Source organism: Heptranchias perlo, chromosome 10 (genome assembly GCF_035084215.1).
Source record: "Heptranchias perlo isolate sHepPer1 chromosome 10, sHepPer1.hap1, whole genome shotgun sequence".
Classification (NCBI taxonomy): Eukaryota; Metazoa; Chordata; class Chondrichthyes; order Hexanchiformes; family Hexanchidae; genus Heptranchias; species Heptranchias perlo.
The window spans coordinates 48726948-48753778 of NC_090334.1; the positions used below are offsets into that span (position 1 = coordinate 48726948).

The 26831-nt window shown below is 44.9% G+C and overlaps 1 protein-coding gene across 7 annotated transcripts in view; it reads right to left on the minus strand.

Moving 5' to 3' along the window:
* LOC137326512 (uncharacterized) overlaps positions 1-23051 on the minus strand; it is a 57705-nt gene extending 34654 nt beyond the window's left edge. Inside the window, exons 1-4 of one of the 7 annotated variants that reach the window (XM_067991663.1) lie at positions 22968-23051; positions 16081-16142; positions 9772-9913; positions 8486-9680 (exon numbers count right to left, since the gene is read on the minus strand). In XM_067991663.1, coding sequence (XP_067847764.1) covers positions 8486-9535 — 1050 coding nt within the window. In that variant the 5' untranslated portion in view covers positions 9536-9680; positions 9772-9913; positions 16081-16142; positions 22968-23051. The other 6 variants (XM_067991660.1, XM_067991665.1, XM_067991661.1 and 3 more) reach the window with 6 other exon arrangements.
* Positions 23052-26831: the final 3780 nt, after the last annotated feature.

Here is a 26831-nt window from a genome sequence, read left to right on the forward strand (position 1 = left end):
GAGTTTTTATTTCTCAATGAAATGTATATTCATTGAGAATTATTAAATATTTCTTTTAATGTTTGCAATTGGTTATCCACCATCATATCTTTTAATCTAATTCCCCAATCAACCTTACCAACTCACCCCCTCATACCTATGTAATTGGCTTTAAGTTTAAGATGTTAGTTTCGAACTTAAGTACGTCACTCTCGAACTAAATGTGAAATTCTATCATATTATGATCACTCTTTCCAAGAGGATCCCTTACCAAGAGATTACTAATTAACCTTGTCTCATTAGACAAGATAAGATCTAAAATAACCTGTTCCTTCGGTTGATTCCATGACGTATTGTTCTAGGAAACTATCTTGAATGCATTCCATGAACTCGTCCTCCAAACTGCTTTTGCCAATTTGATTTGCCCAGTCTATATGAAGATTAAAGTTCCTCACGATAACTGCATTACCTTTGTTACAAGCTCCTCTTATTTCTTGATTAATACTCTGTCCAACAGCATAACTACTGTTACGAGTCCTATAAACTACTCCCACCAATGTTTTCTGCTCCTTGTTATTTCTTATCTCCACCCATACGGATTCTACTTCCTGATCTTCCGAGCCAAGATCCTTTCTCTCTATTGTCTTTATCTCATCCTTTATTATCAGGGCTTCCCCACCCGCCCCCCCTCCTTCCTTTTCCATTTTGTCCGTCCTTTTGAAAAGTCAAATATTTAGTTCCCGACCTTGGTCACCTTGCAACCACATCTCAGTAATGGCTACTAGATCAAACCCATTTATCTCTATTTGTGCCATTAATTCACCTATCTTGTTATGAATGCTTCGTGCATTCAGATAAAGTGGCTTTAATTTTAACTTTTTACTATTTTTCCCTGATTGGACCCTATTCACTGATGCACTGTTACCATTAAACTCTCTGTCCCTTCTTGTCACACTTTGCTTATCTTCACTCAAATTGCTGCACTGCTCTATGATCTTGACTTTTCTCTTTAGATTTATAAATTTCCCCATACCTGAATTTCTCTCCACCTCCCCCTTTTTAGTTTAAAGCCCTATCCACCACCCTAGATATTCAATTTGCCAGGACACTGGTCCCAGCCCAGTTTAAGTGGAGCCCGTCCCAACGGAACAGCTCCCTCTTTTCCCAGTGCTGGTGCCAATGCCCCATGAGTCGAAACCCCTGCCTCCCACACCACTCTGAGCCACACATTTAACTCTCAGATCTGTTTGACCCTATGCCAATAAGTTCTGTATTTTTAAATGAACTGTAAGAATATGGTTTGAAACAAGCCTAGACAATACTGGCTCGCTTGACGACAAGCATCTTAGCAGGAGGGCAGATGTTAAAGGGGGGCGAAGTTCAGCATCTCTGTGATAAAGATAACTTACAGAAACCCAAGAGGTCCTTGAAAGAATGCTGAGGCGAAAAACAAGTAAAAGTCAAGAAACAGTTCGTACCAGATAGTTGCTAAGAAACCACATATCAAGACCCGATAACAGTGAAAGGCTACGTAAACAATAGACATAGCAGGTGCCCAGCAAGGCCGAGGTGGAACAAACTGTTTATGCAGCAGAGATAAGGGATAAGGTAGCCACACTAACATAGTATGGCCATCCTGGGTTGTTTTTGACAGTCAGCACAGTGGGACGTTTTACAACCAGGAGTTAAGGACAGAGATGCTTACGTGCAGAACTTCGCAGCCGAATAGTCCGAAGATAGGGCACACTCCCTCCCAAAAGTTAAAGCTCTTGAGAGGGAACGGTTGGAAGTCCATTGCCACAGGCAGTCTGCGGAGATCAGGTCTGATCATCCTAATTTGTGGGAAACCACGTTGTATTGATTGCTTGTCAGTTAATGTAATCTGAAGACTCACTATAACTATAATACTGTTGTGAGTTAATCTATTAAAGCTTGGTATTTTATGACCACCCGAGCTTGTATCACATGGCAGTTATTGTTGAAGGATTAACAACCCTTTTGTAGCGACAGTAACAGGAAAATCTGTGAACATAAACTATAAAGGTTTCCTTGCTCATGACAATAAATTGTATTGTGGTTATTCCTCCAAAAATATACTAATACCTATACATTTCTACATTCTATTACAAACTGGTATTAATTTAGTAGCAGTCACAATACTGTATGCCTTCAGGTCAAATAACATTCTTATCTTTATTACCCTACAAACTTTAACCCAATAGCTGAGCAATGCTGCCAAAAACATCTCACACCATCAGTGACCAACTCCAATTGAACTTTAGCAATAGGTACAATTCCTGAATAAAAATGCTGACAGATTTACAAGACAGTAGTTGCTTTGGTCCTACACTTTATAAAATCTAGAAGACTAATATAGGAAGATATTTTAATTGTAAAGCCACCAGTGTTGTTCCCACCAGAAATACTTCCTGATAACCTTCTGTATAGTTATCAGTCCAATGCCTCTGGAAGGTTGATAGCTTGTCGCACTGTTTGCATGGAGACAAGGGTCTGGGAGGTCAACTTTATGTCTTTGAACCTGACTGCAAGTGACATCTGTATGTTTGTTTAAACATTATTTCGATTTCCTCTGTCCTGGGAATACATGAGATTTGAACTCAACTAACCCAGTTATCCTAGCTGGAAAAGGTCTAAAGGAAGGAAGGTTGATTGATTGATAACCTCATGCCCAAGCATGGGTATATTTTGGGCACCTCTCTCAACTCAATTCCTCTTGCATCACAGCTTGTGTGGAGGTGGTCTCATGGAGCTTTGTGGGCCATTATAAATCCTCACTTATAAGAGTTACAGTATGGAGGCTATTCCAGGTTTGGTGTTATCAGTAAAATTAGAAAAGTGTTGCACCTTCCATTACTTTTGTACTAAGGAGGGATTTTGAGTTAAAAGTTCTAGAAAAATAGTGCAAGCTGCTGTATTGTCCCATGCTACTTCTTATGTGTTATTTTTAATAAACCCATCCCATAGTTTATTATCCTAACCACACTAAATGGTGTTTATCCTTTCACTATCTGAAGTCTAGGAGATCATGAGAGCTTGTGTCATATCCAGTGAGGTAAAAACATTAATGAGGGTTACTATTCAATCCCTGGGCAATGTGTATTTAAGGTCACACTCCGGTTTGTAGGAAGCAAGGTCTCACTTGACGCTGAGCGAGAGAGAAATATCTAGTGAGTGCCAGCAATCTTGGGATAAGAATATCACCTATAGACCAAAAATAAGCTATTCCAATTTTTACATTTCAAGTAATTTTAGCAGTAGCCAACAGCAGTGCTTAGAGTGAGTGTGAGAGATGTAGATCAGGGGATAGAGTTAGCTCAACAAGCAGATGAGAAAGACAATTAAAAAGGCTGTACAGTAACAATACAGACTTGAGGAGGAGAAAGAACATGACATTCAAAAAGAGAAAAAGGAACGACACAGCTTGAGTAGACAAAACAACAAGGAAAAGGAGCAGTAGTATCATCATCACATAGAAGCATTATACAAGCATGAAGCAGAACAACAACAGTGTGAACGGTCATTGGCTGGACAATTTGTGACATATCCAGTTCAGGTGAATGAAGATAAAAGTTAATTGAACCTATGATCTGAAAAATGATACTCAATAAATCAAAATCTGATTCCAAAATTTAATAATGGGTATGACAGATAGATTTCTATGTGCATTTGAATTGTCAGCAGGAAAGCACAATTTAAACTGTGGTACACAAGCACAGTGGGAAAGTTTTAACTGCATTTTAGTGTATAGAACTTGAACTCTGTATGGAACATAACATTGTGAAACATGTGATTCTTGTTAAAATCTCATCAGTAGCTTATAGGTATAAAAGAGCCTGACTGTATATACAAAATATTAACTCTGGAGACAAGCAACAGAAAGTTCAAAACCATACCGTTTATTAACATTCTTCTGACCCATGTATGTCTGCTAGAGCGGAGCCATTAATTGACTATTTTAACTTGTTTGAAACTATTAATGCCAAATGGTACATAGTCCTGAGGTAACACCTGCAATTTTGCCCCAGAAAACGTTGAGGCATATGCAATGGCAACAGAGTTTCCTCAGCCCTTGCAGATGAAGTTTTAAGACTAAGCTGGAAAAGTTCCTGGTTTGCGATGCTTTCTCTCTAGTCATGAAATGATAGAAAGCCCACCTCAAATGGTGCCCTTGAAATGGCTCAGTCTCATAGCCAAGTAGAGATGTCTAATTGATGAATCTGTCTGTCTGGAATTTAAAGTATTTTTTATTTACGTTTGGGCTAAAGACCCAATTGCAGTCTGATTTCAGATGAGATGGAGGCATCATCCTGTCTTTGCAGGGGGGAGTGGGGCAGGATGAGAAATCCCATAACAGGAAACAAAAAGTTTGAAGTTAAACATGATATTGGCATATATCACGCCACTCTTACTATAATCAAACATCTTTCAGTGAGGGAAGTAGTATATAAAATGGGACAAAATTCTTCGACTGGCAGTCAGTACATTCCTGAGCAGAGTAGAATAAAAACATTACAATCACTTCACTGTATACCTCAACACCCATATACCCCTACACCCTTGAAATCTAGTTTCCTTCTGCATCCATCCCTGGAATAAACCCTCTTGCAAGTCACTTACAGCTGCACTTTCAAACTCCAAACTGTCTAGCCTTTGGCCCTCCATTCACTACGATACCTCTGCAGCTGTCTATCCGCTCATCCACTCCCTCTCCTCCACCGTTGATGCCCTTATCCCAGTAAAACGTTTACTCTCTCCCACCCTGGCCGTTCCCCCTGGTATAGCGTCCAAACTCATTCCTTCAAATCTATGGCATAGACTTGAGTGCACCTGGTGCACAACTGATTTGGCCATCCATCGCAAGATCTAGCTGGACACAAAGCACCATCAAGCCTCACTCTCCTCAGCCAAAATCGCTCACTACTCCAGGATCATTCTGGAAAGCAAAGATAATCCCATGTTTCTTTTCTCCACTATCAACTGTATCCTTAAACTCAGTTCCCCTCAACACTCACCTCGAACAAATACTCATGGACTTCTTTGTCACTAAGATTGAGACCATCCATTCAGCTGACTCTCCCCCTACCCCTAGCCACACCTCTCCCAACCTCCTTCCCTAGTTCCAAACCTGTATCTTTCTGTAATTTCGCTCCCATCTCCCTTCACACCCTCTCCGAGTTCATCTTATGCATGTGACCCACCTCTAGTTCCCACGGCCCCATTCCCACTAAACTGCTGACCGACCAACATCCTTTCCTGGTCCCCCATGTTAGCTTATATTGTAAATGGTTACCTCTGTTCAGGTGCCAACCCAACCCTCTCAAAATAGTCGTGATCATGCTTCCATAAAAAAAAAACACCCTCGACCCCTCTATCCTTCCAAATTACTGCCCCATCTCCAACTTCCCTATCCCGCAACTCCATGCTTGAATCTTGCAAATTAGGTGCCACAGCACTGAAACGACTCTAATCAAAGTCACCAATAACATCCTGTGATTGTGACCAAAGTGCACTATCTCTCCTCCTCATTCTCGATCTTCCGGAAACCTTTGACATGGTTGGTCACATCATCCTCCTCGGACACCTCTCTTCCATTGTCTAGCTCCATGGGACTGCCTTTGCTTGGTGCTATCCTTAACTATCCAATCGTAACCAGAGCATGACCAGCAATGGCTTCACATCTCGCCACCGCACCGTTACCTCTGGAATCCCCCAAGGATCAACCCTTGGCCGCTCCTCTTGCTCATCTACATGCTGCCCCTTGGTGACATCATCCACAGACATAAGCCCTGATATTTACGGGGAGGCAGGGAGGGTGCGGGGAAAGCCAAAGAACCCAGCAAGGCCAGGAACGCAGAGATCCTGCCGAACTTAATGGCAGGACCTCATTATCATTTTTTGGACCCGTTTCCCACCCGGTAGCGGGACAAATTGACAGGCTGGCCGGCGGCCAGGAGGGAAATCCAGTGGCAGGAGGCCTCGGCCGGGAACTCTTCATAAACTGCAGCTCATCCAAAACTCTGCTGCCTGTATCCTATCTTGCATCAAGTCCTATTCACCCATCATCCCTGTGGTCGCTGACCTACATTGGCTCACCCTTGTGTTTAAGTCTCTCCTAAAATTCTATGTAATTATGGAGAATGTAGGTAAGGCAGAGATGTTAAATAAATATTTTGTATCAGTTTTTACAAATGGTGGAAGTGAGAATGTAGCTGTACTAGAGGAGGTGAGCATGAATAGAAAGTGTAGGGAGATAGTCAGAATTGTAACCAGTGTTACTGACATCAGGAGAAAGAAAAAGATCAAAGATAAGTAGATAAGGCTCATCATCCTTCCATAAAAAACTATGGGTCCCCATCACAGTATCTGCTTGTTTTCTCATTGGGTCAAGGTTTGCTTACCCCTCAGAGGATAGTGAAGCATTGAATGAGTGGACTGTTATTCTAGGTGGGTGATGGGAATGCATACCCGTGGAAAATTTAGAAACTCATATGCAAATTTGAAATCTGGTGCATGTTTCTATTGTATATATTGATTTTTTTTCCAGGGGCAGAATACCACAATTCCTAATTGTATTAAAACAAGGTCCACATACCTCATTCATTGATCTTACTGACGCCCAAATGGGCCACTTCTCAATCATGGTTTTATTAGGTGAATAGATGCATCGCTCTGTGTTACCCTTTCTCCATGCTTCTCTGTAATTCTCTCCGATGATCCTCATGCTTTCTTTATTACTCCAGCGATCTCTCTGAACTGCCTTCTCCTCAACTGATTAATGTCTCGGGATTTGCACCTTTGTGACCAGAACTGAATAAAGTACTCAACCAGACCATTATAGAGTTTCAGCATGAACGTCAGACTTTTACTTGTAACAATTTGAAGATCTAGCTTCGCATTCTGTTAACTGTGTTGATTGCCACTCTACAATGACTAGATATTCTAAGCTATCACTCCCAGACCTTTCTTTCCTATCTAGTCCAACACCATTTATCAAATGTCTCTTCTATTCTTTCTACCAATGTACTCTTATTGGTGTCTAAATTCATCTGCCATAGCTCTGCCCAAAATGTTGTCTAGGCCCTTCGGTAATTCAGTGGTCGCCTCGACAGTCTTGACTGTCCGCTCCACCGTATCAGTTTGTATTGCCTTACTTAAATGCCCTCCCCCATCCAGCTTATCATCTGCAAATTTGACTAAATTGCATGGAAGTTTCTCAATACAAGTAGTTTATGTAGATCAGAAAAAAATAGGAGCCCCAGACCAACATTGTTCCCCTCTTACCAGCATTTTTGGGGATCGGAGAGGGGGAGTGGGCTGGTGCTTGACGTGGGAACCCTCTTCCCCCTTTGGAACACTATGTTGGTGGGGTGGTTTGCAACTTTGGTGTAGAACTGCTTTCTTCTTTCACCAGACTCCTGTCCAAGTGGAGCCTGGTACACTTTGCCATTTTTCATGCTTTCCATTCTTATTCCCCCTTTAGCTACTCACACACTCAGTTCTAAGGAAGGGTTCACTATTCAAAATGTCAACTTGTATTCTCGCGACAGATGCTGCCTGACCTGTTGAGTGTTCCAGTGTTTTCTGTTTTTGTGTCATTGATATTACATACATATAAAATTTCTTAGAATTTACAACACAGAAACAGCCCATTCGGCCCAACTGATCCATGCCAGTGTTCATGCTCCCTCTCATTTAACCAGTTCCTTTCCAGATCCAGCTTTTACCATGGTTAATCTGTGGGCAAAGGTTCAGGATGGGCTCAGAGGGTACTAAACTCCTAAATAGCACTTGCTCTGATTTTACCAAGATGGATATCCTAAAAAAAGGCATACAAAGAGGATAAAAAAAGGAACCTAATTGTTCCTCTACTACACTACATATTTTTGGCAATATTGCAGCAGATCCATCAGAAAATCCAGCTCGCAACAGTACAGGTTGTCATTTAACGGATACTGATTTGTAACTTAACTTGATTTTCCCAGATAAACCAGACATTACAGCCTTGTAACTCACTCCCTGATACTTTTTGTTCAGCATGTTACAAAAACTCAAGGAGGAGTTTCACCATCAGCACCTCTTAAAACTAATTATAAAATTCTTTGAAATATTTTAGTTTTGTTCATTTCAGTAGATTTTTATTTGAATATTGATTAAAAATAGCAAATTCTGATATCAGTACAGGCTGAAAGATTTTTTTGAGCCAGATCATACGAGGGAGCTAAATTAACAGTTAATGCTGAGTCATTCCTGGGCTTATCACTATCTCTACTAATAATCAAAAAACAAAATTCTGCACATGTTGAAAATCTGAAAAAGACAGAAAATGCTGGTAACACTAAGAAAATCAGGCTATTTTCCTTCCTTTAGCGATTCTGCCTGACTTGCTGAGTGTTTCCAGCATTTTCTGTGTTTACTTTCTACCAAGCAACTCTCCCAAGCAATTATCTTGATGATCATTGTTTATAAAAGAACTTGTAATACTAACCTTAAGAGCTGAACTTGCAGAGAGGATCTCCTGGTTTTGTGAGAATAGAGTGCTAGTAGGGCAGAGTCCTCCATTTGTACCAAAGCCTGAAAATTCAGATTCATTACAGTCAACAGTCTGAAATGTGCCATTCACTAATTGGCCATTACCTTCAAATGATGTCCATTTTACTGGAGAATCAGCTAAGTTGTTATCAGCAAAAGCTGTAGATTGGCCTGGATTATTGCCACTAAGTAGTTCCTCCTCAGTATTCACAGAATCAATTAATTTTAAAGTGCTGAACTCCGGAGCACAAGCATTGGTAATTAAAATGGAGGGTTTTGGTTCATTGCCATATTCACGATTTGTAGAAGATTTGTGGTGCTGGACTGGAAAACGGTGATTCTTGAAGCTACTATTAGGAACTTTGGAACTCTGTTGCAGGGAACTTCTTTCTGCAGAATCACCTTTTTCCCTCAAAGGCAATTCACAATAAGTACCAAAAAACTGTTGTTGTACTAGAGACGTTTTACAGTAACCTGCAAAGTCACTCCATAACTCATTGCTGCCTTCATCCCTTGATGCACAAGATTTTTCACTTGGTGAAGCATTATGTTGCATATCCCCTCCAATACCTGCTAAATCAGCTCCATTTAAGATATGCTTCATGTTGCTATCAGGATCCTCCACATAGTCTACTAGGCGGGCAATATTTGACTCACTGGGACCTAATTCTTCTGAACCTAAAGATTTATTAGTTTCTAATACAGTTGTCTCTCTTTGGATTTTGATCATTTTTCCAAGATCTTGATCCTCTGTACAATTTTGGTTTACAGATGCACTTCTGACATCTAATCCACAATCAGCGATTTCCACATTTCCATTTATTTCATTCCGATTTAGTTTCATGGAGCATTCTGTCTTGTTCTGGGGAAAATTATCTGCATTTTGATTTTCTTCATCCTGTTTCAAAAGTGCTGTTGGTGACCTTTCCTGGTACTCTGTATAACACCAGTTATCATGTCGATGGCACTTGGTTGATGAAGGTATTACTATGGAGTTATTATACATAGATAATTCGGAAGTAGTTCACAAAGGACTGATAGGTTATGAAGTAAAGATTGAAAATTACTCTCGGTACTTCGTTGTTATGCTTCTAGCTTTTGTGTAACTCAATAACCTTCATATCCCAGTTTAAAGTTACTGATGAAACAGCCTAAAAAGGAAAATAAACAGGCCACCAGTCTTAGTTTACGGTGTTTCAGTTTTACATATTATGGAAAGATTGGTATTAATTTGAGAGTTACATTTGCAAGACACAGACGTATGCTTGATGTTATTTTGCAGTTTATATTTTTATAGAATAGGCTGTTTTCCCATCATGGATAGTTAACTAATTGTTTTGTTCTCATATGACCTTCAGCATCTGTGTCAATAGTCTCCTTCAGTCTGTAAAAAGAAATGAAATCTATAAAAGATAATGAAGTGAAACATTCTTAGCATATGTTAGATAGAGCATAGTATTTATGCAAGAAAACAAAAGGCTATTGTACCCAGACCAACGTCAATTCTGGCTTATTGGACACATCTTGCAGCAGTTCAAGAAGAAGTTGCCCTTGTTCTTCGCAAGGGCAACTAGGGATGGGCAATATATGCCGGCTTTGCCAGTGACACCCGAAAATGAATTAAAAATAAAGAATTAGAAAACTAGATTTATAGGATGACTTTGCATTTTGCCAACAAGTAAACACTCTTCAGTCTTGTTATGTCTCCTCTCCAAGAGGTGATGAATCAGGCTGTGGTACATTTCCAAGGGCAATGTTGTCATCATCGTCATCACCACCACCACAACAACAACAAGCATTTACATCGTGCCTTTAATGCAGCAAAATATCCCAAGGCACTTCACAGGAACGTTATCGAACACAGCTTGACACCGAGCCACACAAGGAGATATTAGGTTGGTCACAGAGGTAGGTTTTAAGGTACGTCTTAAAGAAGGAGAGAGGTAGAGAGGCAGAGAGGTTTAAGGAGGGAATTGCAGACCTTAGGGCCTAGGCAGCTGAAAGCACGGCCGCCAATGGTGGAGCGATTAAAATCGGGGACGCACAAGAGGCAAGAATTGGAGGAATGCGGGGATCTCGGAGGGTTGTAGGGCTGGACAAGTGTACAGAGATAGGGAGGGGCAAGGCCATGAAGGGATTGAAAACAAGGATGAGAATGTTGAAACTGAGGCATTGCCAGACCGGGAGCCAACGTAGGTCAGCAAGCACAGGGGCGATGGGTGAACGGGATTTGTTGCGAGTTAGGATACAGGCAGCAGAGTTTTGGATGAACTCACATTTGTGGAGGATGGAAGATCGGAGGCCGGTCAGGAGACCATTGGAAGAGTCAAGTCTGAAGGTGACAAAGGCATGGATGAGGGTTTCAGCAACAGATGAGCTGAGGCAGGGGCACAGATGGGCATTGTTACGGAGGTGGAAGTAGATGGTCTTGGTAATGGAGTAGATATGGGGTCGGAAGCTCATCTCAGGATCAAATAGGACGACAAGGTTGCGAATGGTCTGGTGCAACCTCAGACATTGGCCAGGGAGAGGGATAGAGTCGGTGGCTAGGGGACGGAGTTTGTGGCGGGGACCAAAGACAATGGGTTTGGTCTTCCCAATATTTAGTTGGAGGAAATTTTTGCTCATCTAGAGCTGGATGTCGGACAAGCAGTGTGACAAATCAGAGACAACGGAGGGGCCGAGAGAGGTGCTGGTGAGGTAGAGCTGGATGTCGTCAGCGCACATGTGGAACCTGACGTGTTTTCGGATGATGTCACCGAGAGGCAGCACGCACATGAGAAATAGGAGGGTGCCAAGGATAGATCCTTGGGGGACTCTAGAGGTAACAGCGCAGGAGCAAGAAGAGAAGCCATTGCAGGTGATTCTCTGGCAACGATAGATAAGAATGGAACCAAGCAATGCAGTCCCACCCAGCTGGACAATGGAGGAGAGGCGTTGGAGGAGGATGGTGTGGTCAACCATTTCAAAGGCTGCAGATAGGTTGAGAATGATGAGGAGGGATAGTTTACCACGGTCACAGTCACATAGGATGTCATTTGTGACTTTGATAAGGGCCGTTTCAGTGCTGTGGCAAGGGCGGAAACCTGATTGGAGGGATTCAAACATGGAGTTGCAGGAAAGAGGGGCATGGATTTGGGAGGCGACAACATGTTCAGAACAATATGTTCAGAGATGGGGCAGTAATTTGCAAGGTCAAGGGTAGGGTTTTTTTTGAGGAGGGGGTGATGGCAGCAGATTTGATGGGGAGGGGGACAATACCCTGAGGAGAGGGGTCCATTAACAATATCAGCTAACATGGGAGTCAGGAAGGGAAGTAGGGTGGTCAGCAGTTTGGTGGGAATAGGGTTGAGGGAGCAGGAGGTGGGTCTTGTGGTCAAGATGAGTTCGGAGAGGGCACGACGGGAGATAGGAGAGAAACAAGGGAAAGATGTGAGTTCAGGGCTAGGGCGGGGGGGAAACCTTAGGAGATGTTTGGCTTGGTGGGCTAGGGGAAGGGAGGGAGGCGGTGGAGGCAGCTGAACGGTTGGTCTCAATCTTAATGACAAAGAAGTCTATGAACTCCTTGTATTTGTTGTTAGTGGTGAGGGTGGAGAAGGTAGGGGCGAGGAGTTTAAGAAGATGCTTTGTAGTGGCGAAGAGAAGCCGGGGGTTATCTTTACATTCCAGGATGATCCTGGAATAGTGAACAGTTTTGGCAGAGGAGAGCAGGACTCGATAGTGCTTTATGTGATCCAGCCAGATCTGGCGACGAATGGCTAAACCAGTTGTTCAAGTCTGCGTTCCTTGGACTTAAGGGAGCGGAGATGAAGGCCATAACCTCTGGTTACAGGGGGATCGACCTGCGTGAGAGAGAAAGAATAATGGTTTTAATGGGGACAAGGGCATCAAAGGTGGAGGTGAGGGTGTAACTGAGCAGATTAGTAGCTTCAGAAATGTCGTCTTGAATGGAGGGCCAAAAGCTAGAGAGTTATGAATTTGAAAGTGCCGTTGTATGTGACTTGGGGAGAGTTTTTTCCAGGGGTAGACACAGACGTTTGGGAGTAGGGGGCTGGGGGGGCGGGATATGAGTGGAAAGGGATACAAGGAAGTGATTAGAGATGACCCTTATCCGTGATTGACACAATGGGAATAGAGAGGCCACCTGGGATGGCAAGGTCAAGGGGGGTGGCCGTGAATATGGGTAGGGGAGTTTATATGGAAGGAGAGATTAAGGGAGGATAGGAAGACAGTGAACTCAGAACTCAGAGGAGAGAGGGTACGATGAGTTGAGTTGGAGGTTGAAATCCGAGGATTAGAAGTCGCTCAGCGCACAGTCTAAGGGAGGAAAGCAGTGAAGATATCTTGGTGAGAAACTTGCCACGGTACTTGGGTGGGTGATAGAGAATGAGGATTTGAGAGGAGTGAAACAAGGTGAAATGCTCAAAAGAGGAGAAGGTGCCAGAGGAATAGGGGGACAGAGCAAGGTATGATTTGGTGATAAGGGCCACACTGCCACCATGACAGTCTGGGCGGGGCAAGTGGTGGAAGATATAGCCAATGGGGAGGCTTCACTAAGGGTGAAGGTGTCATCACCCATCAGCTAAGGCTTCCGTTAAGGCCATGATGTTGGTGCAATCGTCCACAATAAGCTCATGGATCGCAAAGGCCTTGTTCACAAGCAAACGGACATTCTGGAGGGAGATGTGGAGGGGGGCAGTGATAGCTGATCCACTGGCAGAGTCCAAACAGTCAGCACTGGGAGGGGCGAGTGGGACGGGAAGGAGATTGGTAAGATTAGCTCCCAGCAGCCGCGCTGGGTGCAAAAGTCGGAGAGAGTAGGATGGGGCAGTTGGGGTTGCTACTCGTAAGGAGGCAGTGATGAGTGTCTTGATGGGCCCTTCGGAGGCTGCCAAGACAGGCACAGAGGGAAGCTATAGGCTAATCTAAGAAGGAGTCAAGCCTGGAACGGTGGCAGGAGATTAGGAAGGTGGAGGAGTACTGAAGGGTTGGGATAGGGATTGAGGTGGGGGGAGGCATAGCATCCAAGAGGGGAGAAATGAAAGGAAGCATGATGACAGGAGAGAGGAGCCTAGGAGGGGTAAACAGAAAAGAAGAAAAAAAGTGAAAGAAAGGGGAAATAGAAGTAATGGGCTTGGTCAGTCTTTCATTACCTCACCAAATGCCCCTCCATGTATGAATAAAAATAGCGAGTCTCTGTGGGCTATTCAACCATAGGACATATCACAACCAAGCCCAATCATCCTCAGTGGCCACCCACAACATGTCCCAGCAGGAATCATTGTGCAACAAATAGGAATACAAACTAGCACTGATTTCCCTACCCTGGGGTGCTGAGATCAATTGTAATAGCCCCAGCACTACCCTAGGTGAGTTACCAGTGATTGAACCCATGGCATTCCTGGTCAACATGCTCCCCTCCCTACTATTTTAGCATAAAGGAGTTATTTTCGATTGTCTTCCTTCTTACACTGACAGCGTAAGTCCAATAATCTGCCTTTAGTAGGAAGTCTTATGAAAACATTTAAAAGGACATCCCAAAGCATTTTACAACCAATGAATTACTTTTTGAAGTGCAGTCAGTGTTGTTATGCAGGCAAACATGGCAGCCAATTTGTGCAAAGCAAGGTTGCACAATTAGCAAATGAACAAATAACCAGATAATCTGTTTTTACTTGTGTTGGTTGAGGGAGTAATGCTGGCCAGGACACTCGGAAAACTCCATGCTTTTCTTTAACAATAATGTCATGGGATCTTTTACATCCACTGATGTAGGAAGATAAGGCCTTGGTTTAACATCTCATCTGAAAGGCACCACCTCTGACAACGCAGCATTCCAATGAAATGGCACATGAACCCATGATCTTCTGACTCAGAGGCAAGAGTGCTACCAGTGAGTGAAACTGATATATTTAACTGAATTATTTTTGAATTTGGAAAAAAAAGTCAATATCTTAAGGTCAACATGTTAATATTGCATTTCATCCATCATAGGATTGCATTCAAAGAGGGGCAAAACAAGTCATTTTAAGTAGGGTAGACCTTGGAAAATCTCAAAATTCATTTACCCAATTTTTAATTGGGGTATTTGAGTAGCAGCATATCTGATCTTAAGGCAGTTGCACCCTGACAGTGTCTTGAGTTGCCCAGAACATTGGTCTCCACATTATGCTCAACTGTCACCTTTGGCCAAATAGAATCTTGATGCATGACAAAAGTCACAGCCTAGAAACCGCTTTGACTGGTGGACTAAACAAATTTAGGCTAGCCAGCAGCAATTGCTCCTGGTGAAGAAGGATACCTTTCCTTCACTTGGTAGGGTGGTAAATAGCGAGGAGGATAGCCTCAGTCTGCAGGACGATATAGATGGGTTGGTCAGATGGGCGGAACAGTGGCAAATGGAATTTAACCCGGAAAAGTGCGAGGTGATGCACTTTGGAGGGACGAACAAGGCAAGGGAATACGCAATGAATGGGAAGACCCTAGGCAAGACAGAGGGTCAGAGGGATCTTGGTGTGCAAGTTCACAGATCCCTGAAGGCGGCGGAACAGGTAGATAAGGTGGTAAAGAAGGCATATGGGATACTTGTCTTTATTAGCCGAGGCATAGAATATAAGAGCAAGGAGGTTATGATGGAGCTGTATAAAACACTGGTTAGGCTACAGCTGGAGTACTGTGTGCAGTTCTGGTCGCCGCACTACAGGAAGGATGTGATCGCTTTGGAGAGGGTGCAGAGGAGATTCACCAGGATGTTACCAGGGCTGGAGCGCTTCAGCTATGAAGAGAGACTGGGAAGATTGGGTTTGTTTTCCTTGGAGCAGAGGAGGCTGAGGGGGGACATGATTGAGGTGTACAAAATTATGAGGGGCATAGATAGGATGGATACTAAGGAGCTTTTTCCCTTCGTTGAGGGTTCTATAACAAGGGGACATAGATTCAAGGTAAAAGGCGGGAGGTTTAGAGGGGATTTGAGAAAGAACTTTTTCACCCAGAGGGTGGTTGGAATCTGGAACTCACTGCCTGGGAGGGTTGTAGAGGCAGGAACCCTCACAACATTCAAGAAGCATTTGGATGAGCACTTGAAATGCCATAGCATACAAGGCTACGGACCAAATGCTGGAATATGGGATTAGATTAGACTGGGCTTGATGGCCGGCGCGGACACGATGGGCCGAAGGGCCTCTATCCGTGCTGTATAACTCTATGACTCTATGACCCTATGACACTGCAGAGTTGGCAAAGGAATGAACCTGACCAGCTGGTCAATGGCAGCAAAGTTGCAACAGTAAAGTGTGTGGTACACAAGGGTACTACTTTGGCCTAAAATACATCATAGTCAGCCATAGACGCATTTTAAGGGAACCCACCAGCTATTACTCCCTCAACGATCAGGGGATGCATGCTGTCAATATGGAATACACTGGCCACCAAACTCCAAAGCAAAGACTTTTTAATTGGTAAGTACATTGTAATTTATGGAGATTTGTATCAATTGTGTATAGTTTGGCTGTCAGACAAGAGGGCAATGATTTAATCCTGGCTCAAACTCACCCCAAAAATGTCAAGAGGCAAGGCAGAGATTCTCCCCATGACTGTGAAGACCAATAGGAAGTCTAAAAAAATGAAAAAGTAAAAAAAGTTGAGACATTTTTCCCCCCTATGAAATAAGTTCACATAATTAATTTAATAACCACGCATCTGATACATTACATAGGAAAATGCAGGGTCAGAAAATATTGCAGCTCATCTGGCTGGTCCCAAAATTTTCTACTCTCGATTGTCCACTCCTGCCAAACATCAATCTAATTCTCCTGAAAATTTTCAAACTATCTGTCTCCATTCCACACATTCATCCCCGCTGTGTAAAATAATTAAATATGAATGGTCTGTTAACCTCATTTCTTCTAAACTTGAGCCTGTGGTCTCTGATTCTGAAGTTTGTGGCAACCTCAAACATATGGGGATTTTTGGAAGCAACACCAGTTTGTGAAAATACCTTATTGACACTGTGGGACAGTTTCACAAAAGGCAAAATAAACCAGATGTCCATTTGTTTCAGTCATCTAAGTTGACTTTACAAGATGAATGAAACAATTAAACATTTGCCAAATTGTTGAATAAGTAAAACATTATGCAGTAAAACAAAAACACCTCTGGATTTTATGGTAAATTTTCTGAAGATGTGTAATTTTCAGTTAGAAGTTTCTAAAAAGTTCACCTTAGTGCAAGATTTTTCTTTAAAAGATGAGAGGGATATCCTATGAGGAGAGGATAAGTAGAATGGACCTAGAGGGATCAATTTTAGGATGGCCGAGCGGGTGCGTTCATGGTGGGGGGTTCCTAAAATTGGGGAATTCCGGAGCAGGTCCGGAGCCCGGCTCCAACCCACCCACATCCGGGTTATCCAATGACGTGAATCGGTGCGCGCGCAGACCCCGCATGCGGGACCCCCACCGGCAATTAAAGCCGGCGAGATGACAGTTTAGATAGTTAGGGAGGTACTTGAGGTCGTGACAGACCTCATTGGGAAGAGATTTTAGCAGGGATGTGATTTTGGACCCTCCTCAGCGTGTTTCCCATGCTTTGGGAAACACTCCCTGTTGTTGCAGGCGTGTTTCAGTCAGCAGCCATTGGGAGACGCAGAGGATTCCTTGCAGCAGGGCTGTCATCTCAGACAAAGTTTTGCCTGCCACACCGTTGTCTCCACACTCCAAATTATCACATCATACCCTAAACTCTGCTGTCCAAACACATTTACCTACTTTGTGGACCCCCTCACACTCACACCGTCAGGATGTGGTGGGGGGGGGGGGGGAGGGAGGGTCCATCGCTGCATTCATCACTCCAATGAAGGACGAGCAACATCACCAGCCTCGCCAGGCATGCCGTCCATCTCCGTCACGTGGAGCTACACAGCACAGTGCTGCGCAACAGGCACCTGCACAAAGTAGTCGTGCAACTACACATACACCCACTATAGGGTGACCAAATGGGTGGCATCAAGGGTGTTCATGGAGAACCTCATGAAAGGGCATTATTGCATAAGCCAGTCAAGAATGGCCAAGACGTGGCAGTAGTGGTGACAATATATGTAATGTGAGTTGATCAGAAATCAAATAAAAGTAAAAACCCTCAAACACCCTTGTGCATCCCCTTCATGCTCACGACACGTTTGCCTTATGCTTCCTACTACACATATGTGATGCACGCCCCGTGGCTGCAGCACAGGTAGCGGCAGGTTGAGTGAGGCTGACCGTGAAAGAGATGCCTGAGAGGGTGAGTATGAGACAGAGCCATGAGATTGTATGAGAACTGGGTTGAGTGGTAGTGGTGGGATGAGTACTGGGGAGGTGAGGAAGTGCAGGTAAGATGAGGATGAGGGTTCAGTAGGTGTGAGGAGTGATGTGATAGAGTAGTGTTGGCAATGCAGAAGGAGATGTGGGGTGGGGGCGGTGATGTGGCAGACGGAGTGTAGGGGAATGAGCAAGAGTACTCACTTCGACTGACCTGGTTAGGTCATTGAAGCGCCTCCTGCACTGTATGCAGATGCATGATATGTTGGTGGTGCTGGTGACCTCCTCTGCCACCTCAAGCCAGGCCTTCGTGGTGGCAGAGGCAGGCCACTTCCTCCCATCCGCCGGGTGGAAGATCTCCCTCCTCCTCCTCCTCCTCACCCCATCCAGTAAGACCTGGAGTGAGGCATCATTAAACCTGGGAACAGCCTTTCCCCAGGCTGCTCCATGCTGTAATTTTGCCTATTTTCTGCATCATGAGTCAGTGGAGGATGGCTCCTTTAAATAGGGCTCCTCCAGCTGACAGCCTATGATGCAGGTGTGCAGTCCACCCGCTGCGCAGCTTTCCAGCGCAAAACCCGGAAGCCAAGGTAAGTGGCTTCAATTTACTTATGATTGCGTCCCAAACCCACCGATTTTACTCGGTGGGTTACCCACGCGCCCAGTCGACCCCCCCGCTGCCAACCCGCCTCCCTCCTAATATCGGGCCCATACTTTCTGGAGTTCAGAAGAATGAGTGAGGTGATCTCATTGAAACATATAAAATTCTGATGGGGCTTGACAGGGTAGAGGCTGAGAGGTTGTTTCCCCTGGCTGGAGAGTCTAGAACCAGAGGACATAGTCGCAGGATAAGGGGTCTGCCATTTAAGACTGAGATGAGGAGGAATTTCTTCACTCAGAGGGCTGTGAATCTTTGGAATTCACTACCCCAGAGGGCTATGGATGCTCAGTCATTAAGTATATTCAAGGTTGAGGATAGATAGATTTTTGGACTCTAGGGGAATCAAGGGATATGAGGATTGGGCAGGAAAGTGGAGTTGAGGTTGAAGATCAGCCATGATCTGATTGAATGGTGGAGCAGGCTCGAGGAGTCATATGGCCTTCTCCTGCTCCTATTTCTTATGTTCCTAAGAAATTAAATTTAAAAGTCTTCTTCAGTAACCCCAAATGCTTTATATTCCTACCATACATATATATTCCTACTAGTGAGTTAAAAAGGGATCTTGCCCAGGTGGATTGGAATCAAAAATTGCCAGGCAAAACAGTAATTGAACAATGGGAGGCCTTCAAGAAGGAGTTGGTTCCGGTACAGAGTAGATGCATTCCTACAAGGGGGAAAGGAAGGGCATCCAAAGCTAGAGCTCCCTGGATGACTAATTATATAGAGATTAAAATTAAACAGGAAAAAGAGGCTTTTGATGAATGTGAGGTTCGTAATACAGTAGAAAACCAGGCTGAATACAGAAAATACAGATGAGATCTCAAAAAGGGAACAAGAGGGGCAAAGAGAGAGTGTGAGAATAGATTAGCGGCTAACATAAAAGGGAACCCAAAAGTCTTTTATAAACATAAAAATAGTAAAAGGGTAGTCAAAGGAAGGGTGGGACTGATTAGGGATAAAAAAGGAGATCTTCTTGTGAAGGCAGAGAGCATGGCTGAGGCACTAAATGAATACTTCGCATCTGTCTTCACTAAAGAGAATGCTGCCATTGTAGCAGTAAAGGAGGAGGTTGCAGTGATATTGGATAGGATAAAAATAGATAGAGGAGGTACTTAAAAGATCAGCAGTAATCAAAGTACAAAAGTCACATGGTCCAAATGGGATGCATCCTAGGTTACTGAGGGAAGCAAGGGGGAAATTGCATAGGCCCGGGCCACAATCTTCCAATCCTCCTTAGAAATGGGGCGGTGCTAGAGGACTGGAGGATTGCAAATATTACACCCCTGTTCAAAAAAGGGGAGAGGGATGAACCCAATTATAGACCATTCAGTCTAATGTTGGTGGTGGGGAAACTTTTAGAGACAATAATCTGGCACAAAATTAATTGGTACTTGGATAAAAATGGGTTAATAAATGAAAGCCAGCACAGATTTGTTAAAGGAAAATCATGTTTGACTAACTTGATTGAATTCTTTGATGAAGTAACAGAAAGGATTGATGAGGGTAGTGTGGTTGATGTTGTATATATGGACTTTCAAAAGGCATTTGATAAAGTACCACATAATGGACTTGTTAGCAAAATTGAAGTCCATGGAATTAAAGGGACAGTGGCAGCGTGGATACAAAATTGGCTAAAGGACAGAAAGCAGACAGTAGTGGTGAAAAGTTGTTTTTCAGATTGGAGGGAAGTATACAGTGATGTTTCCCAGGGGTCAGTATTCGGACCTCTGCTCCTTTTGATATATATTAATGACCTGGACTTGGGTATAGAAGGTATAATTTCACAGTTTGCAGATGACACGAAACTCAGAAATATAGTAAGCAATGTGGAGGATAGTAACAGACTGGTGAAATGGGCAGACACATGGCAGATGAAACTTAACACAGAGAAGTGTGAAGTGATACATTTTGGTAGGAAGAATGAAGAAAGGCAATATAAACAAAATGGTACAATTTTAATGGGGGTGTAGGAACAGAAACACCTGGGGGGTGCACATACACATATCTTTGAAGGTGGCAGGACAAGTTAAGAAAGCTGTTAAAAAAGCATATGGGATCCTAGGCTTTATTAATAGAGGCATAGAGTACAAAAGCAAGAAAGTTATGCTAAACCTTTATAAAATACTGGTTAGGCCTCAGCTGGAGTATTGTGTTCAATTCTGGGCACCACAGTTTAGGGAGGATGTCAAAGCTTTAGAGAGGGTGCAGAAGAGATTTACTAGAATGGTACCAGGGTGAGGGACTTCATTTTGCGGAGAGACTGGAGAAGCTGGATTGTTCTTGGAACAGAGATGGTTAAGGGGAGATTTGATAGGGGTGTTCCAGTGGCAGAAGTGTCAGTAACCAGAGGACGCAGATTTAAGGTGATCGGCAAAAGAGCCAGAGGCGACATGAGGAAACATTTTTACGCAGCGAGATGTAATGATCTGGAATGCACTGCTTGAAACCGGGGTGGAAACAGGTTCAATAGTAACTTTCAAAGGGGAACTGGATAAATACTTGAAGGAAAAAATTACAAGGCTTTGGGATATTGTATAGCTCTTTCAAAGGGCCAGTACAGGCACGATGGACAAAATGGCCTCCTCCAGTGCATTACCTATTATGGTAACATATTACAATATCTTTTGAATTGTTTAGATTTAATCATCTTTCGTCAAGTGAGGGTAATTTTGCCTTCACAAAAAATTGTCCAATCTTTATTTTTGTAAATATTTACAGATAGTATAGCTCTAAACATACATCCCATTTGCAACCTACAACTTAAGTATATTTAAGAAAGATTTTCCAACGGGCCAAATGAGTAGCATTGAAAATTAATGCATTGACATTGGAATAATGCATATACTTTTTAATTATAAAAAGACCTGTTCTGACTAACCTCATCTACAGTGATCAATTATGTCGTTTTACTTATAAGACTGCAGGAGCCATTTATAATGTAATTGTATTTTAAAAAATCAAAGAAAAAAGTCTATATCGATTGTTATTTCATATTCATGTTAGACGGACTCTTTTCAAAGCACCCTGCTGCAACACCCTGTTGCCAACTGCATAAAGTTAGCGCTGCAGCAGGTAAATCTGGTCATACAAACTTTGACAACGCAGTTTTCTACCTTTTTAACCTCAGTTCTAACATTTAAAAAAATAAAACACGGTAAAGTATCTCATCAGATACTTAAGGTTTCTTGTTTTCAGCTTAGCAAATCTTCACAGATAAATTCCCAGATTTTAAAGTTATCCTATCCCCCCCCCAAAAAAAAAATTGGACAGACTTTTAGTTTCTGCTATCACTCATGATTTGGGAGTTTCTCTATATTTAGTTGCGTGTATATTTCAAGCACATAAAATAGTGCTTAGCTTTGTTCACCATTTTCATGTCTCTCCACAACACTATTAAAAACGATAACTGTACAGCCTAAAGATAATTTCAAAACTAGATAACCAGTAGGTGCGTAAATTTGCAAACGGCTTTTGTTGAGCTTTTAACTGCGCTGATTTTTAATGTGCAAAATGCCACATTCAACCCTTCACATGCACCTGTCGTTTAAAAAAAGACCAAAAATCTTAATTAAAAATACAGCTTATTTTACTATAACGATAATACTCTTAAAATCATACATTTACAGCTAATAACATTGTATTGATATTCACTACTGACAATAGATAGAATTCCAGGCGATGACTTAAAAAAAAACTCAGACCTTGAAAGTCTAGGACTGTTATTATAGTAGCACGGAAAAAATAAATGCACTGATCAGTCTAAACATGTTTGTGCACGGTATTAAAATTACTTCACACCCGGAAGTGACATCTTATCAATGCAATTTCACGATCAGTGGATTATTTTACAAAGAAGAAAACATGCTCATACTGACGTGTGGGAACGATGGAAGGTCAACGATATATCTACTCTCGAGTAGAAATTACCCAAAGTGATGACTAGTCTCTCTTCTAATGCTTTGGGCATCTTTTTGCAACCTATGTCGAGAGCTATATTAAAAACGAGCACCTATTAACGTATAATCGTTTCGTTTCCAGTCAGTGCTCTCCAATTGAACAGGCCTGGCAAGTCACTCATTTGGAGCGAAACTCAACTTATTTCGGTTTAAATGTAACTTATTTGGACGTATCTCACTCTTGAAAATAAACGCAGCTCCATATCTTTAAATGGGTTTATGATCTAGCTCGTTTGATCATTGAACTCACCCTCGACACTTCCCCGGTGTTGGCGATTCTGCTAATGAAACTTTCCCACTGACATTTTTAAGCCAGTGCAAATATTTACGAATATAAGACATACAGCGAGAGCTCACTAACCCGCACAGCCCTTGTTTTAATCCCTGGACTTGGACCAGTTACCCTCCAGCAAAGCACTGTGGACGGGCGGAGCCGTCAAATCCAGCAGCCTGAAAATCGGTCACCAAAACCCCTCCCCCGGAGAAACGAGCGTGCCCGAGTCCTGATGTCCGCCGGCTCTACCGTACCTGTCGCCAGTCTGTCAGCAGCTCCGCCGCACCCCGACCCAGCTCCTGAGGAAACAGCTGCGGCCCCCCAGCGTCACCCGCAGCAACCAGCCGCGGCCCCGCCCCCAGCGTCACCCGCAGCAACCAGCCGCGGCCCCGCCCCCAGCGTCACCCGCAGCAACCAGCCGCGGCCCCGCCCCCAGCGTCACCCGCAGCAACCAGCCGCGGCCCCGCCCGGCCCCGCCCCGCCCCGCCCCCAGCGTGACCCGCAGCAACCAGCCGCGGCCCCGCCCCCAGCGTCACCCGCAGCAACCAGCCGCGGCCCCTCCCCGCCCCCAGCGTCACCCGCAGCAACCAGCCGCGGCCCCGCCCCCAGCGTCACCCGCAGCAACCAGCCGCGGCCCCGCCCCCGCGTTCCAATTCTTTATTTGTTACACGATGTGGAGATGCCGGTGATGGACTGGGGTGGACATATGTAAGGAATCTTACAACACCAGGTTATAGTCCAACAATTTTATTTTAAAATCGCAAGCTTTTGGAGATTATCTCCTTCGTCAGGTGAGTGAGTGAATAAGAGGTTCTCAAATCGCATATCTTATATTAGGCTGGGACACCATCACACCAATCAAAGGTGTCATTGGTGTTCAGACAGGTTAGCCACGGAAAACAGTAGGTCCCAGTATACTGAATACACATTGTGTCAAATTATACAGTCAGAGAGAAAGAGACCCAAAAGGCAGAGAGAGAGAGAGAATATTAAAAACAGATAACTTTTTTTTCCTCTTGCTGGTGGGGTTACGTGTAGCGTGACATGGACCCAAGATCCCGGTTGAGGCCGTCCTCATGGGTGCTGAACTTGGTTATCAATTTCTGCTCGACGATTTTGCGTTGTCGTGTGTCTCGAAGGCCGCCTTGGAGAACGCTTACCCGAAGATCGGTGGCTGAATGTCCTTGACTGCTAAAGTGTTCCCCGACTGGGAGGGAACCCTCCTGTCTGGCGATTGTTGCGCGGTGTCCGTTCATCCGTTGTCGCAGTGTCTGCATGGTGTCGCCAATGTACCGTGCTCCGGGGCATCCTTTCCTGCAACGTATGAGGTAGACAACGTTGGCCGAGTCACAGGAGTATGAATCATGTACCTGGTGGGTGGTGTCCTCTCGTGTGATGGTGGTATCCGTGTCGATGATCTGGCATGTCTTGCAGAGGTTGCCGTGGCAGGGTTGTGTGGTGTCGTGGACGCTGTTCTCCTGAAAGCTGGGTAATTTGCTGCGAACGATGGTCTGTTTGAGGTTGGGTGGCTGTTTGAAGGTGAGTAGTGGAGGCGTGGGGATGGCCTTAGCGAGGTGTTCGTCGTCATCGATGACATGTTGAAGGCTGCGGAGAACATGGCGTAGTTTCTCCGCTCCGGGGAAGTACTGGACGACGAAGGGTACTCTGTTGGTTGCGTCCCGTGTTTGTCTTCTGAGGAGGTCTATGCGATTCTTCGAGGTGCTGAGGTGCCCGTCTTTGATGGAGATTTGTGTGTCCAAGAAAGAAACCGATTCTGAGGAGTAGTCCATGGTGAGTTTGATGGTGGGATGGAACTTGTTGATGTTATCGTGTAGTCTCTTTAGTGATTCATCGCTGTGGGTCCAATGTCTTCACCTTCGATAACCAGTTCTTTACCCAAACACACGGAACAGCCATGGGGACCAAATTCACACCCCAATACGCCAACATTTTCATGCACAAGTTCGAGCACGACTTCTTCACTGCACAGGACCTCCAACCAATGCTATACACCAGGTACATCGACGACATTTTCTTCCTATGGACCCACGGCGAAGAATCACTGAAGAGACTACACGATAACATCAACAAGTTCCATCCCACCATCAAACTCACCATGGACTACTCCTCAGAATCGGTTTCTTTCTTGGACACACAAATCTCCATCAAAGACGGGAACCTCAGCACCTCACTGTACCGCAAGCCCACAGACAACCTCACGATGCTCCACTTTTCCAGCTTCCACCCCAACCACGTCAAAGAGGCCATCCCCTATGGACAGGCCCTACGAATACACAGGATCTGCTCAGACGAGGAGGAACGCGATGGACACCTACAGACGCTGAAAGACGCCCTCGTAAGAACGGGATATGACGCTCGACTTGTCGATCGATAGTTCCGACGGGCCACAGCGAAGAATAGCATAGACCTCCTCAGAAGACAAACATGGGACGCAACCAACAGAGTACCCTTCGTCGTCCAGTACTTCCCTGGAGCGGAGAAACCACGCCATGTTCTCCGCAGCCTTCAACATGTCATCGATGACGATGAACACCTCGCTAAGGCCATCCCCACACCTCCATACTCGCCTTCAAACAGCCACCCAACCTCAAACAGACCATCGTTCGCAGCAAATTACCTAGCTTTCAGGAGAACAGCGTCCACGACACCACGCAACCCTGCCACGGCAAACTCTGCAAGACATGCCAGATCATCGACACGGATACCACCATCACACGAGAGGACACCACCCACCAGGTACATGGTTCATACTCCTGTGACTCGGCCAACGTTGTCTACCTCATACGTTGCAGGAAAGGATGCCCCGGAGCATGGTACATTGGCGAGACCATGCAGACACTGCGACAACGGATAAACGGACACTGCGCAACAATCGCCAGACAGGAGGGTTCCCTCCCAGTCGGGGAACACTTTAGCAGTCAAGGACATTCAGCCACCGATCTTCGGGTAAGCGTTCTCCAAGGCGGCCTTCGAGACACACGACAACGCAAAATCGTTGAGCAGAAATTGATAGCCAAGTTCCGCACCCATGAGGACGGCCTCAACCGGGATCTTGGGTTCATGTCACGCTACACGTAACCCCACCAGCAAGAGGAAAAAAAAGTTATCTGTTTTTAATATTCTCTCTCTCTCTCTGCCTTTTGGGTCTCTTTCTCTGTCTGTGTAATTTGACACAATGGGCTCGATTTTAGCAGGCCTGCGGGTTCCCAGCGGGTGTTCCTCCGGGAGCGTGGAAAACGCGGACGGCTAATTGCGTGCGCCCCCCGCGCGATCGCGGGATAATTGAACAGATTAAGCCCTGCTTCCGGGTTCTCCGCTCCCCAGCTGCGTGCCGGCGGGCTGCGCATGTGCACTACCGTCGACGCGATGTAGGAGCTCCACTTAAAGGGGCAGTCCCCCAAAGTCCCTCCTGCTGCCATCAGGAGGCAAGACATGATGGCTCAACCCAGGGGAAAGGCTGCGCCACGTTTTTCTGACCTCGCACTGCAGCTGATGCTGGACGGCGTGAGGAGGAGGAGGGACACGCTGTTCCCTGCGGACGGACGCAAGTGCCCTGCCGCCGCCACCAGGAAGGCATGGGCAGAGGTGGCGGCGGAGGTCAGCAGCAGGGCCAACACCCCCAGGACATGGGAGCAGTGCCGCAAGCGGTTCAATGACCTCACTAGGTCCGGCAAGGTGAGTACACTAATGCACCCTCCCACAACCCGTCCCCACCATCACGCCAAACAGATCACAACCCCTCCTGCAGAGCCACCACAGCGCTCCCGCAGCAATCCTCACAGCCACTCACTCACCATCCTCGCCGTGCCCGCAAGTACCCACCGTCCCTGTCCCCACCCGAACACTACCACACACCCCAATCCCCATGCAATGGGATGGGCATGTGGCACACGCATCCTCCCATCCATCTGCCCCACGCTCAACCCACCCACACCGATGCTCGATGCGTGTCACTATGCAATACGCACCCACTCGCATCTGTGTTTTGCCTTGACAGGAGAAGAGAAGCAAGAACAACAGGGAAAGGGCCCGCACGGGAGGTGGCCCGCCGCACGTGGTCGACCTGACAGATGCAGAGGTGGAGGCGCTCGACCTCG